Source organism: Scylla paramamosain, chromosome 1 (genome assembly GCF_035594125.1).
Source record: "Scylla paramamosain isolate STU-SP2022 chromosome 1, ASM3559412v1, whole genome shotgun sequence".
NCBI classification, from domain to species: domain Eukaryota; kingdom Metazoa; phylum Arthropoda; class Malacostraca; order Decapoda; family Portunidae; genus Scylla; species Scylla paramamosain.
In genome coordinates, this window is record NC_087151.1 from 14,552,111 (window position 1) to 14,571,501 (window position 19,391).

Here is a 19,391-nt window from a genome sequence, read left to right on the forward strand (position 1 = left end):
ATGACCAATTTACAATAATCTCTCTCTCTCTCTCTCTCTCTCTCTCTCTCTCTCTCTCTCTCTCTCTCTCTCTCTCTCTCTGTATATATATATATATATATATATATATATATATATATATATATATATATATATATATATATATATATATATATATATATATATATATATATATATATATATATATATATATATATATATATATATTGCTGTCACCCTTTCTTCTCCAATGGGCTCCTCCGATCACAATCTCATATCTTTATCTTGTCCTATCACTCCAATCCCTCCTCAGGATCCCTCTAAGCGAAGGTGCCTCTGGCGTTTTGCCTCTGCTAGTTGGGGAGACCTGAAGAGGTATTTTGCTGATTTTCCTTGGAATGACTACTGCTTCTGTGTCAGAGACCCGTCTTTGTGTGCTGAGCGCATAACAGAGGTGATAGTGTCTGGCATGGAGGCATACATTCCTCACTCTTTTTCTCATCCTAAACCTTCTAAACCTTGGTTTAACACAGCTTGTTCTTGTGCTATACATGATAGAGAGGTGGCCCACAACAGGTACTTAAGCCTTCCATCACCAGAATCTCATGCACTTCATATTTCTGCCCGGAACCATGCCAAGTCTGTTCTCCAACTAGCCAAAAACTCCTTCATTAACAGAAAATGTCAAAACCTTTCGGGATCTAACTCCCCTCGTGATTTCTGGCATCTAGCCAAAAATATCTCCAATAACTTTGCTTCTTCTTCTTTCCCTCCTCTATTTCAAAAAGATGGCACCACTGCTATCACATCTATTTCTAAAGCTGAACTCTTTACTCAAACCTTTGCTAAAAACTCTACCTTGGACGATTCTGGGCTTGTTCCTCCCTCTCCTCCACCCTCTCACTACTTCATGCTACCTATTAAAATTCTTCGCAATGATGTTTTCCATGCCCTCGCTGGCCTAAACCCTCGGAAGGCTTATGGACCTGATGGGGTCCCTCCTATTGTTCTCTGAAACTGTACCTCCGTGCTTGCACCTTGCCTAGTCAAACTCTTTCAGCTCTGTCTGTCAACATCTACCTTTCCTTCTTGCTGGAAGTTTGCCTACATTCAACCTGTTCCTAAAAAGGGTGACTGTTCTAATCCATCAAACTACCGTCCTATTGCTTTAATTTCCTGCCTATCTAAAGTTTTCGAATCTATCCTCAACAGGAAGATTCTTAAACATCTATCACTTCACAACCTTCTATCTGATTGCCAGTATGGGTTCCGTCAAGGCTGCTCTACTGGTGATCTTCTGGCTTGCCTTACTGAGTCTTGGTCATCCTCTTTTAGAGACTTTGGTGAAACTTTTGCTGTTGCCTTGGACATATCAAAAGCTTTTGATAGAGTCTGGCACAAAGCTTTGATTTCCAAACTACCCTCCTACGGCTTCTATCCTTCTCTCTTTAACTTCATCTCAAGTTTCCTTTCTGACTGTTCTATTGCTGCTGTGGTAGACGGTCACTGTTCTTCTCCTAAATCTATTAACAGTGGTGTTCCTCAGGGTTCTGTCCTATCACCCACTCTCTTCTTATTATTCATTAATGATCTTCTAAACCAAACTTCTTGTCCTATCCACTCCTATGCTGATGATACCACCCTGCACTTTTCCACATCTTTTCATAGACGTCCAACCCTTCAGGAGGTAAACATATCACGCAGGGAAGCCACAGAACGCCTGACTTCTGATCTTTCTAAAATTTCTGATTGGGGCAGAGCAAACTTGGTATTGTTCAATGCCTCAAAAACTCAATTCCTCCATCTATCAACTCGACACAACCTTCCAGAGAACTGTCCCCTCTTCTTCAATGACACTCAACTGTCCCCCTCTTCTACACTGAACATCCTTGGTCTGTCCTTTACTTATAATCTGAACTGGAAACTTCACATCTCATCTCTAGCTAAAACAGCTTCTATGAAGTTAGGTGTTCTGAGATGTCTCCGCCAGTTTTTCTCACCTCCCCAGCTGCTAACTCTGTACAAGGGCCTTATCCGTCCATGTATGGAGTATGCTTCACATGTCTGGGGGGGGGGTTCCACTCATACTGCTCTTCTAGACAGGGTGGAATCAAAAGCTTTTCATCTCATCAATTCCTCTCCTCTAACTGACTGTCTTCAGCTTCTCTCTCACCGCCGCAATGTTGCATATCTAGCTGTCTTCTACCGCTATTTTCATGCTAACTGCTCTTCTGATCTTGCTAACTGCATGCCTCCCCTCCTTCCGCGGCCTCGCTGCACAAGACTTTCTTCTTTCTCTCACCCCTATTCTGTCCACCTCTCTAACGCTAGAGTTAAACAGTATTCTCAATCATTCATCCCTTTCTCTGGTAAACTCTGGAACTCCCTGCCTGCTTCTGTATTTCCACCTTCCTATGACTTGAATTCCTTCAAGAGGGAGGTTTCAAGACACTTATCCATCAATTTTTGACCACTGCTTTGACCCTTTTATGGGACTGGCATTTCAGTGGGCATTTTTTTTATTAGATTTTTGTTGCCCTTGGTCAGTGTCCTTCCTATATAAAAAAATAAATAAATAAAAAAAAAAATATATATATATATATATATTACATCAAGCATAAAGGTATATTATCATAAATTTATTTACAGACAAAAGTTGTTAGCATGCACTGTTATATAGATATATATTGTAGCCAGTGTAAAGGCATATTTATTACACTTTTATTTGCTGACAGGCTATTAGCCTGCAATGCTTTATGAATATAATGTATATATAATTTAAGTAAATGTATATCTTTTATACTTTTCTTTGTTGACACAGGCTATTAGCCTGCAATGCTACATGGATATATTATACAGTTTATGTAAAGGTTACAAATTTACCACTTTTGATGGCTTAAGATGTGCCTTTTTTCCCCCCAAAAAAAAGTCTCAGAAATGAGCATGTCTTATAATGCCAAGGTTCAGCTTTGGGGCAATGACTAGTGGAAAGTCTACGGCAACAGTGGCCCTTAAATCAAACCCCAAACATCTTTGCACATGTAAACAAAGTTATGATTGCTTCTACACCACAAAAATAACTCTTTTTTGCAAGGTAACAATGTATAACAGGTCATACTTGTAATTCACATAAAATAACACCAGTCAGCAAGAAATTAAGTAACGATGCTTACACTGCATATACCAAAACAAAATTGTGGTTGGTTACACACCAAACCTGTGGTATGTAAGGTGAACGTATCCTTGTACAGGAGAACTTTTGAATACCATCTAACACTGCTGGTAACTTTGTGCTGATGTTCAGTTTCCAATGAGAAGGCTGCTCAAATAGGAAAATTCTGTGATATACACGCAGTTACCTGACTTTTAGTAAATGGTGAATCAAGTCTTATTCACTGAGCTTTCTTCTTACAGTCGCTTGTCCTCTGTGCTCTTTACTAATCAGGGAATGGAATTCTTAGAAAAATACTGTACATGTGTTTGTTACCCATTTGTTTGTATGTAGAACTAATGTTTGTCCCCTCACTGACACTGACTGACAAAACTACTGTGTGCTGGACTACACCTAGGAAAGCTCATGAGATCACTGGATTCTACAATGGATGAGGGATTAAGCCTCCCATCCCAATGTCTATCTGCAAACAGTTGCCATTTCCATCAGTGTAATCATGGCAGCCTGAACTATAGCAGCCCAGAAATGTCGTCCAGCTTATCACAGCCAGACGCTGTGAGAATTTGTTTCTGTAAAACTCTAAGGTTTGCTTTCTTGATAAAGTTATAAGAAACTGTATAAAGCCTGAGAGTAATATATATATATATATATATATATATATATATATATATATATATATATATATATATATATATATATATATATATATATATATATATATATATATATATATATATATATATATATATATATATATATATATATATATATATTTTCTGTCGACGACCCTAAGTGTCTTGACACCCCCCTCAACTTTTTCTTCATTAACTTCTGCAACATTCGCGGTCTAAGATCTAATTTTCAATCTGTAGAACACCACCTCTCCTCTTCTAGACCTCATCTTCTTTTCCTCATTGAAACTCAGGTGTCTGAGGCAACTGACAGTAGCCCCTTTTCTGTGCCCTCCTACTTTCTCTATCATCATTTTCGATCCAAAGCTGGATGCTGCGTTTATGTGCACAATGACTTAACCTGCTCTCGTGCCCACGCTCTTGAATCTTCCGAGTTTTCCACCATCTGGCTACGACTACAGAGTCACTCTCATACTAAATTTATCTGTGCTGTATACCTCTCTCCTAACTCCTCTGACTATAAGAAATTCTTTGACTACTTAACTTCCAAAGTGGAGCACATTCTGACCCTCTTCCCTTTTGCAGAGATCTCCATTCTTGGAGATTTCAATGTTCACCACCAGCTTTGGCTTACGCCTCCATGCCAGACACTATCACCTCTGTTATGCGCTCAGCACACAAAGACGGGTCTCTGACACGGAAGCAGTAGTCATTCCAAGGAAAATCAGCAAAATACCTCCTCAGGTCCCCCCAACTGGCAGAGGCAAAAAACGCCAGAGGCACCTTCGCTTAGGGGGATCCTGAGGAGGGATTGGAGTGATAGGACAAGATAAAGATATGAGATTGTGATCGGAGGAGCCCAACGGAGAAGAAAGGGTGACAGCATAAGCAGAAGGATTAGAGGTCAGGAAAAGGTCAAGAATGTTGGGTGTATCTCCAAGACGGTCAGGAATGCGAGTAGGGTGTTGCACCAATTGCTCTAGGTCATGGAGGATAGCAAAGTTGTAGGCTAGTTCACCAGGATGGTCAGTGAAGGGAGAGGAAAGCCAAAGCTGGTGGTGAACATTGAAATCTCCAAGAATGGAGAAGAAGTGGTTGTGGCAAAGAGTGTGCACATGTTTAAAGAGAGATTAGATAAATTCGGGTATGGAGACAGGACTAATTGAGCTTTGGCTCAGACCCTGTACTATACAACTAGGTAAATACACACACACACACACACACACAACTATACAACTAGGTAAATAAAACTAGGTAAATACACACACACACACACACACACACACACACACACACACACACACATTATTACTATTATTATTTCAATAATGAGAGAGAGAGAGAGAGAGAGAGAGAGAGAGAGAGAGAGAGAGAGAGAGAGAGAGAGAGAGAGAGAGAGAGAGAGAGAGAGAGAGAGAGAGAGAGAGAGAGAGAGAGAGAGAGAGAGAGAGAGAGAGAGAGAGAGAGAGAGAGAGAGAGAGAGCATTATGAACCTGCAGCTAGATGTCATGAATACTACTGTGGTTTTGCGATGGATGAATACCTGCTTACTTAGCTAAGCGAGTTTTAGCCACTCTGAAAATGTGTTACCAGGATCTGGGGTGGGGATCCAACTCACATGTATCCCAGGAAACACTTTCCCAAGCTCTGCCCTTTTGAAAGTGGTTTCATTTAGTAGTTAAATTTTAATGCAAAACAGGCAACAACGAAATTATAGTTCAGAAGTAATTATTCATGATTGTAAGGAAAACATTTGAAATTCATATGAGATGATAAAGGCAATGGTTGCTTCTACAACTCTGCAGAATCTGTTATGTTTTGAAGCCACTTAGATATCAAAATGAATTTTGAAATAGATGTTTGTTGTAAGTTTTTTTTTTTCTTTTTTTTTTTTTCTTTCTTCCCATCTCTTTCTCTCTCTCAGAACAGGTTCTGAGTTATTGATGAGGTCAGCAGGGATACACCAAACTTCCTTCATTTTGCAACATTTCACCTTCACAGAAAGTTGCTCCTCTCGGTGTCCCTCTTTAAGGCTTCCCTCTCTAGATTGGTCTAAAGAATATCTTCTGAGGAGTTCGGTGCCACTAAGTTCATTCAATACATCCTTTCTGGGTAATATAATTTGTGAGCTGGAGATGTTGTGAAGCAGCCATTTTGGCTATGGGAGTGTCTGTCATAAGCTGCTAAGACAAGATAGACTGGTGTCTGGAAAGGGATTAATCCATTTTACATTGATTCCTATAGGGTAAATAGTCTCAGTTTTCAAACATTTCGGATTTTGAATGGCATTCAAGAACTAATTAAGTTTGAGAACTGATTTTTTTTTTTTTTATGTAAGAAGGACACTGGCCAAGGGCAACAAAAATCAATAAAAAAAATGCCCACTGAAATGCCAGTCCCGTAAAAGGGTCAAGGAAGTGGTCAAAAATTGGTGGATAAGTGTCTTGAAACCTCCCTCTTGAAGGAATTCAAGTCATAGGAAGGTGGAAATACAGAAGCAGGCAGGGAGTTCCAGAGTTTACCAGAGAAAGGGATGAATGATTGAGAATACTGGTTAACTCTTGCGTTAGAGAGGTGGACAGAATAGGGGTGAGAGAAAGAAGAAAGTCTTGTGCAGCAAGGCCGCGGAAGGAGGGGAGGCATGCAGTTAGCAAGATCAGAAGAGCAGTTAGCATGAAAATAGTGGTAGAAGACAGCTAGATATGCAACATTGCGGCGGTGAGAGAGAGGCTGAAGACAGTCAGTTAGAGGAGAGGAGTTGATGAGACGAAAAGCTTTTGATTCCACCCTCTCTAGAAGAGCAGTATGAGTGGAAGCCCCCCAGACATGTGAAGCATACTCCATACATGGACGGATAAGGCCCTTGTACAGAGTTAGCAGCTGGGGGGGTGAGAAAAACTGGCGGAGACGTCTCAGAACACCTAACTTCATAGAAGCTGTTTTAGCTAGAGATGAGATGTGAAGTTTCCAGTTCAGATTATAAGTAAAGGACAGACCGAGGATGTTCAGTGTAGAAGAGGGGGACAGTTGAGTGTCATTGAAGAAGAGGGGATGGTTGTCTGGAAGGTTGTGTCGAGTTGATAGATGGAGGAATTGAGTTTTTGAGGCACTGAACAATACCAAGTTTGCTCTGCCCCAATCAGAAATTTTAGAAAGATCAGAAGTCAGGCGTTCTGTGGCTTCCCTGCGTGATATGTTTACTTCCTGAAGGGTTGGACGTCTATGAAAAGACGTGGAAAAGTGCAGGGTGGTATCATCAGCGTAGGAGTGGATAGGACAAGAAGTTTGGTTTAGAAGATCATTAATGAATAATAAGAAGAGAGTTGGTGACAGGACAGAACCCTGAGGAACACCACTGTTAATAGATTTAGGAGAAGAACAGTGACCGTCTAGCACAGCAGCAATATAACGGTCAGAAAGGAAACTTGAGATGAAGTTACAGAGAGAAGGATAGAAACCGTAGGAGGATAGTTTAGAAATCAAAGCTTTGTGCCAGACTCTATCAAAAGCTTTTGATATGTCCAAGGCAACAGCAAAAGTTTCACCAAAATCTCTAAAAGAGGATGACCAAGACTCAGTAAGGAAAGCCAGAAGATCACCGGTAGAGCGGCCTTGACGGAACCCATACTGGCAATCAGATAGAAGGTTGTGAAGTGATAGATGTTTAAGAATCTTCCTGTTGAGGATAGACTCAAAAACTTTAGATAGGCAGGAAATTAAAGCAATAGGACGGTAGTTTGAGGGATTAGAATGGTCACCCTTTTTAGGAACAGGTTGAATGTAGGCAAACTTCCAGCAAGAAGGAAAGGTAGATGTTGACAGACAGAGCTGAAAGAGTTTGACTAGGCAAGGTGCAAGCACGGAGGCACAGTTTCGGAGAACAATAGGAGGGACCCCATCAGGTCCATAAGCCTTCCGAGGGTTTAGGCCAGCAAGGGCATGGAAAACATCATTGCGAAGAATTTTAATACGTGGCATGAAGTAGTCAGAGGGTGGAGGAGAGGGAGGAACAAGCCCAGAATCGTCCAAGGTAGAGTTTTTAGCAAAGGTTTGAGCAAAGAGTTCAGCTTTAGAAATAGATGTGATAGCAGTGGCGCCATCTGGTTGAAATAGAGGAGGGAAAGAAGAAGAAGCAAAGTTATTGGAGATATTTTTGGCTAGATGCCAGAAATCACGAGGGGAGTTAGATCTTGAAAGGTTTTGACATTTTCTGTTAATGAAGGAGTTTTTAGCTAGTTGGAGAACAGACTTGGCATGGTTCCGGGCAGAAATATAAAGTGCATGAGATTCTGGTGATGGAAGGCTTAAGTACCTTTTGTGGGCCACCTCTCTATCATGTATAGCACGAGAGCAAGCTGTGTTAAACCAAGGTTTAGAAGCTTTAGGACGAGAAAAAGAGTGAGGAATGTACGCCTCCATGCCAGACACTATCACCTCTGTTATGCGCTCAGCACACAAAGACGGGTCTCTGACACGGAAGCAGTAGTCATTCCAAGGAAAATCAGCAAAATATCTCCTCAGGTCCCCCCAACTGGCAGAGGCAAAACGCCAGAGGCACCTTCGCTTAGGGGGATCCTGAGGAGGAATTGGAGTGATAGGACAAGATAAAGATATGAGATTGTGATCGGAGGAGCCCAACGGAGAAGAAAGGGTGACAGCATAAGCAGAAGGATTAGAGGTCAGGAAAAGGTCAAGAATGTTGGGCGTATCTCCAAGACGGTCAGGAATGCGAGTAGGGTGTTGCACCAATTGCTCTAGGTCATGGAGGATAGCAAAGTTGTAGGCTAGTTCACCAGGATGGTCCATATTTCAACCGTTCGATGCGGAAAGCTGTATTTTTTAATATCTCCCAAACAATGACTCTTTAATTTCTTCATATGTCCCCTTGTCCTTCCTCCACTTTTACAACTAGGTCATCTCTGTCTATCTTCTCCATGTTGTTTATTAATTTGAACATTGTTATCAGGTCTCCTCTTTCCCTTCTTTCTTGCAGTGTTGGTAATCCAATTTCTTCCAGTCTTTCCTCGTAACTTAGGTCTTCCAATTCAGGTATCATTTTCGTAGCTGTTCTTTGTATCCTTTCCAATTTTCTTACATCTTTCTTCTTGTGTGGAGACCATACCACTGCTGCGTATTCCAGTTTGGGGCGTATCATGTGTGTTATAATTTTCTTCATCATTTCTTTGTCTAGGTAATTAAATGCCACCCTGATATTTGCTAGCAAATTATATGTAGAGCCAAATATTCCATTGATGTGTTTTTCTGGTGATAGCGTGTCTTGAATTATTACTCCCAAGTCTTTTTCTTCTTTGCTCTTTGGTATTGTGATTCCTCCCATCTTATTCTCCCATGAAGGTCTCCTTTTACTTCTTCCCATCTCCATTACATGGCACTTCTTTATATTAAATTCAAATTTCCATCGTTTACTCCATTCATAAATTCTATCAATATCCCTCTGTAGTTCCTCACAATCCTCTTGGTTCTTTATTACTTTCATCAATTTTGCATCATCTGCAAACATATTAATGTAGCTATTTAAACCCACCGTCATATCATTTATATAGACCTGAAACATTATAGGTGCCAACACAGACCCTTGTGGTACTCTGCTTGTTACTTCGCACCAACTTGATTTATTATCTCTGATTACTGTACTCATTTCCCTACCTTGGAGATAATCCTTCATCCACTTAAGTATTTTTCTTTTTAGCCCTCCTCGATGTTCCAGTTTTCATATGAGACTTTTATGTGGAACTGTATCAAAAGCTTTTTTCAGCTCTAAATAGACTGCATCAACCCAACCATCTCTCTCTTGTAGTTTATCTATTACTCTTGTATAAAAGCTCAGTAAATTTGTTACGCAAGATCTCTCTTTCCTGAAACCGAATTGTTTTTCTGTTATTATATTTTCTTGTTCAAGATATTGCACCCATCTGTTTTTAATGACTATTTCACAGAGTTTACTTACAATACTTGTGAGTGAGACTGGTCTGTAATTCAGTGGTTCCATTTTATTACCTCCTTTGTATAACGGTACTATATTTGCTCTCTTCCATTCCTTTGGTACTTTTCCCTCCTGCAAAGAACTGTTAATTATCTCCCATATTGGTTCTTCCAATTCCTCTCTACATTCTTTCAATATCCATCCATTTACTTCGTCTAGCTCTTCCAGTAGTCTTTTAATTTTTCTTTCCACTTGTATGTTTTCTATTCCTTTCTGTTGTTCCTCATCTCCCAGTGATGCAAAGACAGTTTCTCTTGTAAATACAGACTTAAAGCTTTTTATTCAGTATCTCAGCCATCTCTTGTGTAGTTTCATAAATTTCTCCATTTTTCTTCAGCTTTGTAATGGTATCTCTATGCTTTATTTTTCCATTTACATATCTATAGAAAAGTTTGGGTTCTTCTTTACACTTTCCAACTACATCTCTTTCAAAATTTCTTTCTTCTTCTCTTCTTATTTTAACATAATCATTTCTAGCTGTCCTGTATTCTTCTCTATTTATCTCATTCCATTGTTTCCTCATTTTTTTCCATGCCCTCTCCTTCTTCTTTTTTGCCTCTGCACATTTTGCATTAAACCACACTTTCTTATTTTCTTTTACCTTATATCTTGGCACATATCTATCAACACCTTCTCTAAACTTGCTTAAAAACACTTCATATTTTTCCTGCACCTCCATACTTCTTAATAAATTACTCCAATCAAGCTCTCCGTAGAATTTCGGAGAGCTTGATTGCGTGTGCATGTGTGTGTGTGTGTGTGTGTGTGTGTGTGTGTGTGTGTGTGTGTGTGTGTGTGTGTGTGTGTGTGTGTGTGTGTGTGTGTGTGTGTTACACACACTATAAAAATACAAGATGCACCCCCATGCTTCCACCTTGATGGAAGGTGAAGCCACTGCTCACATCAGTAGATATTATCAAGCTTCCACAATGATATTTAGGAAAAGTAAGCCTACCATGGTGTTCATGAGACATTGCTGCCAATCAAGAATATGATTGAATTACCAGTTCAAAGGAAATCATTGCTCTCCTTGACTCCCTGCACTCCACTGTTACATAGGCAAGCTTTATGTTATTGTCATTCATCAGCACCTGCATATTTGTGTATTGTTACATGTCATATATTAATAAAATAGTGAAATGTGCTGATTCTGAGACTGAAAATTCAATTCCAAAATTCGAGTGACTGAAAATTCAATACCAGCAACACTACAAGAACAATAAGGAGTTGAAGAAATGGAAAAAATAATGTTTACTTACTTTTATTTATTAATTTATTTTTCATATTTTATGCATGTCTACTGTAACCAATTTATACTCTAGAAATGTAGCAATGTTTTTTTAACTTGATGGTAGGGTCAATTTTCCTAATCTTCATCTGGTAGCTTGATGAAACCAGACATAACCGTGTGATTTTCAGCTTCCTCTCTTCCTCTGCATAATCTCATTCAATGGTGGCTGCTGCAGCTGTCACACAGTGTGTGCATGTGTGTGTGTGTACATGCAAAATATATCCATTTCATGTGAAACACCATTATTGGTGTGGAGAAAGCAGATATGAGCAATGGTGTTAGGAAAAATCATGACCAACATTGCATATATGTACTACACTATAGGTAATCAGACAGAATGGCACCATACGATATGTTGGGGCCTTTTTCTGTGAGGTGATCCACAGAATATTGTTCATCCGGTGATGTTTACTTGTGATTAACCCTGGTCAAGAAGAGCGAAAATCCAGGGTTAAGCTCCTGGGATGTAGTAGGGTTGTTCATAAGACTATCCCTTTCCACCAGGTGCTGACAGGGTTAAGAATGTGAATGATGCCTGTATGAGTGTGTGGTGCTTTGTCTGGGATTGCTGGCCTAATATGTAGATAGACAGATCTCCAATACTGCTTCTATTGCCATCTCTTCTACTATTTTCACACTATTAGGAGCACCATGCCTCCTCCTCCTCTATCTCTGCTGCAAGTGACCCCTTATTCACTCTTATGCTAAGACTATTTTATTAAAGCAAGACTTGGGAACCATCTCCAGTCCTTCATGTCTTTAACCTGAAAGCTATGAAATAGTGTGTTGTTACCTTTAAAGTTTTGTCCCAAGAGCCAGTCATGATACAGGAGTATGTTGGTGCCTTGATCCAGTGGACTGTCTTCACAGGAGCATCGTGCTGAGCCACCTGCATCTTCTGATTGCTTCCTAAGTCCCAGCAATGGACAGTTTTGTCAGCACTTGCCATAAAAACCTGGAGAATGAAAGTATCCTTTGAGCAGCTGTTTTTATATCTTGTCTTGAGTGACTTTGCATAGTCCTCCAGAGGAGGAGGCAGTAGACACCTGTCGAAACGATAATTACTCCCAGTGAGATCTAAAGCACTGTTCAGGGGGTGCTGTGAACTTATCATTAAACCCAGCTGTGACCTCACTGAACGTTTCCCTTTGTGTCTCACAACACAAGGGGGCAGTTACAGTCTGCCCTCTAAAGACAACTCTCTTCCTCCACACAAAACTACAAGCACCTAATAACACACACACCCTTCACTCATAAAGTTTAAAATCATAATGGCGACTCCTACACCTGCCTCGGAGTCCCCATCTGGGGAGGGGACCGTAAATGTCCCCAGGTCGGACTGCCTTTCAGCCGAAGACCCTAAGTGTCTTGACACCCCCCTCAACTTATTCTTCATTAACTTCTGTAACATTCACGGTCTAAGATCTAATTTTCAATCTGTAGAACACCTCTCCTCTTTTAAACCTCATCTTCTTTTCCTCACTGAAACTCAGGTGTCAGAGGCAACTGACAGTAGCCCCTTTTCTGTGCCCTCCTACTTTCTCTATCCTCATTTTCAATCCAAACCTGGATGCTGCGTTTATGTGCGCAGTGACTTAACCTGCTCTCGTGCCCACGCTCTTGAATTTTCCGAGTTTTCCACCATCTGGCTACGACTACAGAGTCACTCTCAAACTAAATTTATCTGTGCTGTATACTTCTCACCTAACTCCTCTGACTATAAGAAATTCTTTGACTACTTAACTTCCAAAGTGGAGCACATTCTGACTCTTCCCTTTTGCAGAGATCTCCATTCTTGGAGACTTCAATGTTCACCACCAGCTTTGGCTTTCCTCCACAACCTAGAGCAATTGGTGCAACACCCTACTCGTATTCCTGACTGTCTTGGAGATACGCCCAACATTCTTGACCTTTTCCTGACCTCTAATCCTTCTGCTTATGCTGTCACCCTTTCTTCTCCATTGGGCTCCTCTGATCACAATCCCTTGTCTGTATCTTGTCCTATTGCTCCAATCCCTCCTCAGGATCCCCCTAAGCGAAGGTACCTCTGGCATTTTGCCTCTGCTAGTTGGGGGGACCTGAGGAGGTATTTTGCTGATTTTCCTTGGAATGATTACTGCTACCGTGTCAGAGACCCGTCTTTGTGTGCTGAGCGCATAACAGAGGTGATAGTGTCTGGCATGGAGGTGTACATTCCTCACTCATTTTCTCGTCCTAAACTTTCTAAACCTTGGTTTAACACAGCTTGTTGTTGTGCTATACATGATAGAGAGGTGGCCCACAAAAGGTACTTAAGCCTTCCATCACCAGAATCTCATGCACTTTATATTTCTGTCCGGAACCATGCCAAGTCTGTTCTCCAACTAGCCAAAAACTCCTTCATTAAAAGAAAGAGTCAAAACCTTTCAAGATCTAATTCCCCTCGTGACTTCTGGCATCTAGCCAAAAATATCTCCAATAACTTTGCTTCTTCTTCTTTCCCTCCTCAGTTTCAACCAAATGGCACCACTCCTATCACATCTATTTCTAAAGCTGAACTCTTCACTCAAACCTTTGCTAAAGTCTCTACCTTGGATGATCTGGGCTTGTTCCTCCCTCTTCTCCACCCTCTGACTACTTCATGCCACCTATTAAAATTCTTTGCAGTGATGTTTTCCATGCTCTCGCTGGCCTAAACCCTCGGAAGACTTATGGACCTGATGGGGTCCCTCCTATTGTTCTCCAAAACTGTTCCTCTGTGCTTGCACCTTGCCTAGTCAAACTCTTTCAGCTCTGTCTGTCAACATCTACCTTTCCTTCTTGCTGGAAGTCTGCCTACATTCAACCTGTTCCTAAAAAGGGTGACCGTTCTAATCCCTCAAACTACCGTCCTATTGCTTTAATTTCCTGCCTATCTAAAGTTTTTGAATCTATCCTCAACAGAAAGATTCTTAAACATCTATCACTTCACAACCTTCTATCTGATCGCCAGTATGGGTTCCGTCAAGGCCGCTTTACTGGTGATCTTTTGGCTTTCCTTACTGAGTCTTGGTCATCCTCTTTTAGAAATTTTGGTGAAACTTTTGCTGTTGCCTTGGACATATCAAAAGCTTTTGATAGAGTCTGGCACAAAGCTTTGATTTCCAAACTACCCTCCTACGGTTTCTATCCTTCTCTCTGTAACTTCATCTCAAGTTTCCTTTCTGACCGTTCTATTGCTGCTGTGGTAGACAGTCACTGTTCTTCTCCTAAATCTATTAACAGTGGTGTTCCTCAGGGTTCTGTCCTGTCACCAACTCTCTTCTTATTATTCATTAATGATCTAAACCAAACTTCTTGTCCTATCCACTCCTACGCTGATGATACCACCCTGCACTTTTCCATGTCATTTCATAGGAGTCCAACCCTTCAGGAGGTAAACATGTCATGCAGGGAAGCCACAGAACGCTTGACTTCTGATCTTTCTAAAATTTCTGATTGGGGCAGAGCAAACTTGGTATTGTTGAATGCCTCAAAAACTCAATTCCTCCATCTATCAACTCGACACAACCTTCCAGACAACTATCCCCTCTTCTTCAATGACACTCAACTGTCCCCCTCTTCTACACTGAACATCCTCGGTCTGTCCTTTACTTATAATCTGAACTGGAAACTTCACATCTCATCTCTAGCTAAAACAGCTTCTATAAAGTTAGGTGTTCTGAGACGTCTCCGCCAGTATTTCTCACCCCCCCAGCTGCTAACTCTGTACAAGGGCCTTATCCGTCCATGTATGGAGTATGCTTCACATGTCTGGGGGGGGTCCACTCATACTGCTCTTCTAGACAGGGTGGAATCAAAAGCTTTTTGTCTCATCAACTCCTCTCCTCTAACTGACTGTCTTCAGCCTCTCTCTCACCGCCGCAATGTTGCATATCTAGCTGTCTTCTACCGCTATTTTCATGCTAACTGCTCTTCTGATCTTGGTAACTGCATGCCTCCCCTCCTTCCGCGGCCTTGCTACACAAGACTTTCATCTTTTTCTAACCCCTATTCTGTCCACCTCTCTAACGCAAGAGTTAACCAGTATTCTCAATCATTCATCCCTTTCTCTGGTAAACTTTGGAACTCCCTGCCTGCTTCTGTATTTACACCTTCCTATGATTTGAATTCCTTCAAGAGGGAGGTTTCAAGACACTTATTCATCAATTTTTGACCACTGCTTTGACCCTTATATGGGACTGGCATTTCAGTGGGCATTTTTTTTTTATTAGATTTTTGTTGCCCTTGGCCAGTGTCCTTCCTACATAAAAAAAAAAAAAAAAAAAGATGTAACATACAAAAGAATAATAAAGCATCAAGAATTTTTAAAACATTACATACTTACACTCTTGTGGCATAGCACAAAACATTCCAAATCTTTGTAATAAGCATAAATATATGTGCATGCACACAAACATGCTCACACAAGAAATAAAAGCTGTCACTGAAATAATGTAACTGCAAATCATGAGTCACCTGTTTGATTCTCAAGACAATGATTGAATTATGTACACATTCATTCTCTCTCTCTCTCTCTCTCTCTCTCTCTCTCAAAAAGTATTCTTACCAGGTATGCATAAAAGAAATATGAATGAATTCTTTCTCTAATATTATTGACATAGGTAACACCTGTTGAAAATCAGATTTTCACATGAATGATGGTGATTCATTTCAGATTAATTCCATGCAATATCAAATGAATAACAATTAAAAATAAAAATGAAAAAGGACATATCCTTTTTTACGTAACTTCACACATTTATTTACCTCAAACATGTTTGCTTTTATATTCTATTATCAATCAATCTACTTTGATACTTCCTCCTTCAAATTCCTTAAGGACAAACTATATCCCTCATCCAATGTTCATCTTGCACATACAATTCTCTCTCTCAAATATTCTATATAGAAGTCTGGAGTTTCTTTTTTCACTCTTATATCAGATGAATATAATGTTTATGAGCAATATGACATTAATAAAATAGTTATTAATTTTCAGATCAAATCTTTTTTCTTACAAACAGGCAATGTTACAACCAGAAGTAAGTTCCAAAATATTCTACACTACAGTGACCTTCACAGCACAACAGTGATCTACAACATACCTTGCTGCCATCGTCATGCCATGCCACATCCATAACAGGCCCTCCCATGGTTTGTTGGGCTTTGCCAATTGTTTTTCCATCTCTCTGCACTTCCCAGCATCGTACCTGTAAGAAAGATAATAGTATGCACAAGGTACTCTACAGTCTTTGATGAAACTGAAAATTTCAGCTTCAATAAAATTCAAAACTGAAATATTCACAATGAATAAGGTGATGCACTACACTGGAAAAAAATAATAACACACTATATAGAGGCTACACATACATTCACACCTAATTTGCCATGATGTCCCACACCACCAGATAAACATGCTTTGTTTTCGTCTTGGTCAACCACAAAACTGTCAAACTCTGTATATCACTCATCCCATACAACTTTTAAAAAATCCACAACCTTTCCTTATTAATTTTGTCACATATAAGACTTTCCTTTATTTGTCACAAAATACCTCTTAATATCTGTCCCTGAAACCACAGAAACTAATCCATGCAACCATTTTTTATTCAAATACACACTGCTCATCACTAATCAGTCAGTGTGCACCCTTCTTGATCGCTTTTAACACACTACCTTAAAATTAAAACATTCATATCAATTACTTTTAATATTACACAAATATGCACTGGCTTCCCCAGTCAGTCTGTACCACATCGTTCATAAACATCCACAGCTGGGAGCGATAATAAAAAAATCTGTCACAATAACCATTAAGTCAATAATGATGACCTTATTGGCGATAACCAATAATTGATAACTGGCAATAAATTCATTCCCCAATAACTGATAAATTGATAAATCCAAAATTCTGATATCAGCAATAATGACATTGATATTTTAAGTAAAACATTGATGAATCCAAATCTTTAACTTTAAGAAAACTTAGAAAAATCTTAGATAAAAATAAATAAAATTCAGTGTTTATCCTGTCTCCTCACTAATGAAAAGTACTGTTTTAAGTAAAATAACTACATTTGATTTTGAATGTTAAAAACTTCAACATGCTCATGTTCCAAAAACCAAAATTATCAATTATCACTAGTTTGGAACCAAAAGTATCGATGATACTGATGAATCGATAATACAGGAAAAATAATTACTGGATAACCAATAACCCAATATCGTTATCATGATAACGCCCTCCTATGTAAACATCTACACTAGACTTTTATGATTCACTTAAAAAGACACTCTACCACTCATATATTAATAACAATGATAATGATGATAATGGATTATTCCTGCTGCTACATATTTTTTATTTATTTTTATTTTTTTCTAAGTAAGAATACTGACCAAGGGCAACAAAAATTCAATAAAAAAAAAAAATGCCCACTGAAATGCCAGTCCCATAAAAGGGTCAAAGCAGTGGTCAAAAATTGATGAATAAGTGTCTTTTTTTTTTTTTTTATGTAGGAAGGACACTGGCAAAGGGCAACAAAAATCTAATAAAAAAAAAATGCCCACTGAAATGCCAGTCCCATAAAAGGGTCAAAGCAGTGGTCAAAAATTAATGAATAAGTGTCTTGAAACCTCCCTCTTGAAGGAATTCAAGTCATAGGAAGGTGGAAATACAGAAGCAGGCAGGGAGTTCCAAAGTTTACCAGAGAAAGGGATGAATGATTGAGAATACTGGTTAACTCTTGCGTTAGAGAGGTGGACAGAATAGGGGTGAGAGAAAGAAGAAAGTCTTGTGCAGCAAGGCCGCGGAAGGAGGGGAGGCATGCAGTTACCAAGATCAGAAGAGCAGTTAGCATGAAAATCGCGGTAGAAGACAGCTAGATATGCAACATTGCGGCGGTGAGAGAGAGGCTGAAGATAGTCAGTTAGAGGAGAGGAGTTGATGAGACGAAAAGCTTTTGATTCCACCCTGTCTAGAAGAGCAGTATGAGTGGAACCTCCCCAGACATGTGAAGCATACTCCATACATGGACGGATAAGGCCCTTGTACAGAGTTAGCAGCTGGTGGGGTGAGAAAAACTGGCGGAGACGTCTCAGAACACCTAACTTCATAAAAGCTGTTTTAGCTAGAGATGAGATGTGAAGTTTCCAGTTCAGATTATAAGTAAAGGACAGACCGAGGATGTTCAGTGTAGAAGAGGGGGACAGTTGAGTGTCATTGAAGAAGAGGGGACAGTTGTCTGGAAGGTTGTGTCGAGTTGATAGATGGAGGAATTGAGTTTTTGAGGCACTGAACAATAGCAAGTTTGCTCTGCCCCAATCAGAAATTTTAGAAAGATCAGAAGTCAAGCATTCTGTGGCTTTCCTGCGTGACATGTTTGTCTCCTGAAGGGTTGGACGCCTATGAAAAGACGTGGAAAAGTGCAGGGTGGTATCAGCGTAGGAGTGGATAGGACAAGAAGTTTGGTTTAGATCATTAATGAATAATAAGAAGAGAGTGGGTGACAGGACAGAACCCTGAGGAACACCACTGTTAATAGATTTAGGAGAAGAACAGTGACCGTCTACCACAGCAGCAATAGAACGGTCAGAAAGGAAACTTGAGATGAAGTTACAGAGAGAAGGATAGAAACTGTAGGAGGGTAGTTTGGAAATCAAAGCTTTGTGCCAGACTCTATCAAAAGCTTTTGATATGTCCAAGGCAACAGCAAAAGTTTCACCAAAATCTCTAAAAGAGGATGACCAAGACTCAGTAAGGAAAGCCAGAAGATCACCAGTAGAGCGGCCTTGACGGAACCCATACTGGCGATCAGATAGAAGGTTGTGAAGTGATAGATGTTTAAGAATCTTCCTGTTGAGGATAGATTCAAAAACTTTAGATAGGCAGGAAATTAAAGCAATAGGACGGTAGTTTGAGGGATTAGAACGGTCACCCTTTTTAGGAACAGGTTGAATGTAGGCAGACTTCCAGCAAGAAGGAAAGGTAGATGTTGACAGACAGAGCTGAAAGAGTTTGACTAGGCAAGGTGCAAGCACGGAGGCACAGTTTTGGAGAACAATAGGAGGGACCCCATCAGGTCCATAAGTCTTCCGAGGGTTTAGGCCAGCAAGAGCATGGAAAACATCATTGCAAAGAATTTTAATAGGTGGTATGAAGTAGTCAGAGGGTGGAGGAGAGGGAGGAACAAGCCCAGATCATCCAAGGTAGAGACTTTAACAAAGGTTTGAGTGATGAGTTCAGCTTTAGAAATAGACGTGATAGGAGTGGTGCCATCTGGTTGAAACTGAGGAGGGAAAGAAGAAGAAGCA

At 40.0% G+C, this 19,391-nt stretch overlaps 1 protein-coding gene across 2 annotated transcripts in view; it reads right to left on the reverse strand.

Moving 5' to 3' along the window:
• The window catches only part of LOC135101223 (protein Rae1-like), a 44,284-nt gene that overhangs the window by 16,262 nt on the left and 8,631 nt on the right, over positions 1–19,391 (reverse strand). For both annotated transcript variants that reach the window (XM_064004857.1, XM_064004865.1), the window contains exons 4-5: positions 16,184–16,288; positions 11,872–12,033 (exon numbers count right to left, since the gene is read on the reverse strand). In XM_064004857.1, coding sequence (XP_063860927.1) covers positions 11,872–12,033; positions 16,184–16,288 — 267 coding nt within the window. The remainder of the gene's footprint in view (positions 1–11,871; positions 12,034–16,183; positions 16,289–19,391) is intronic.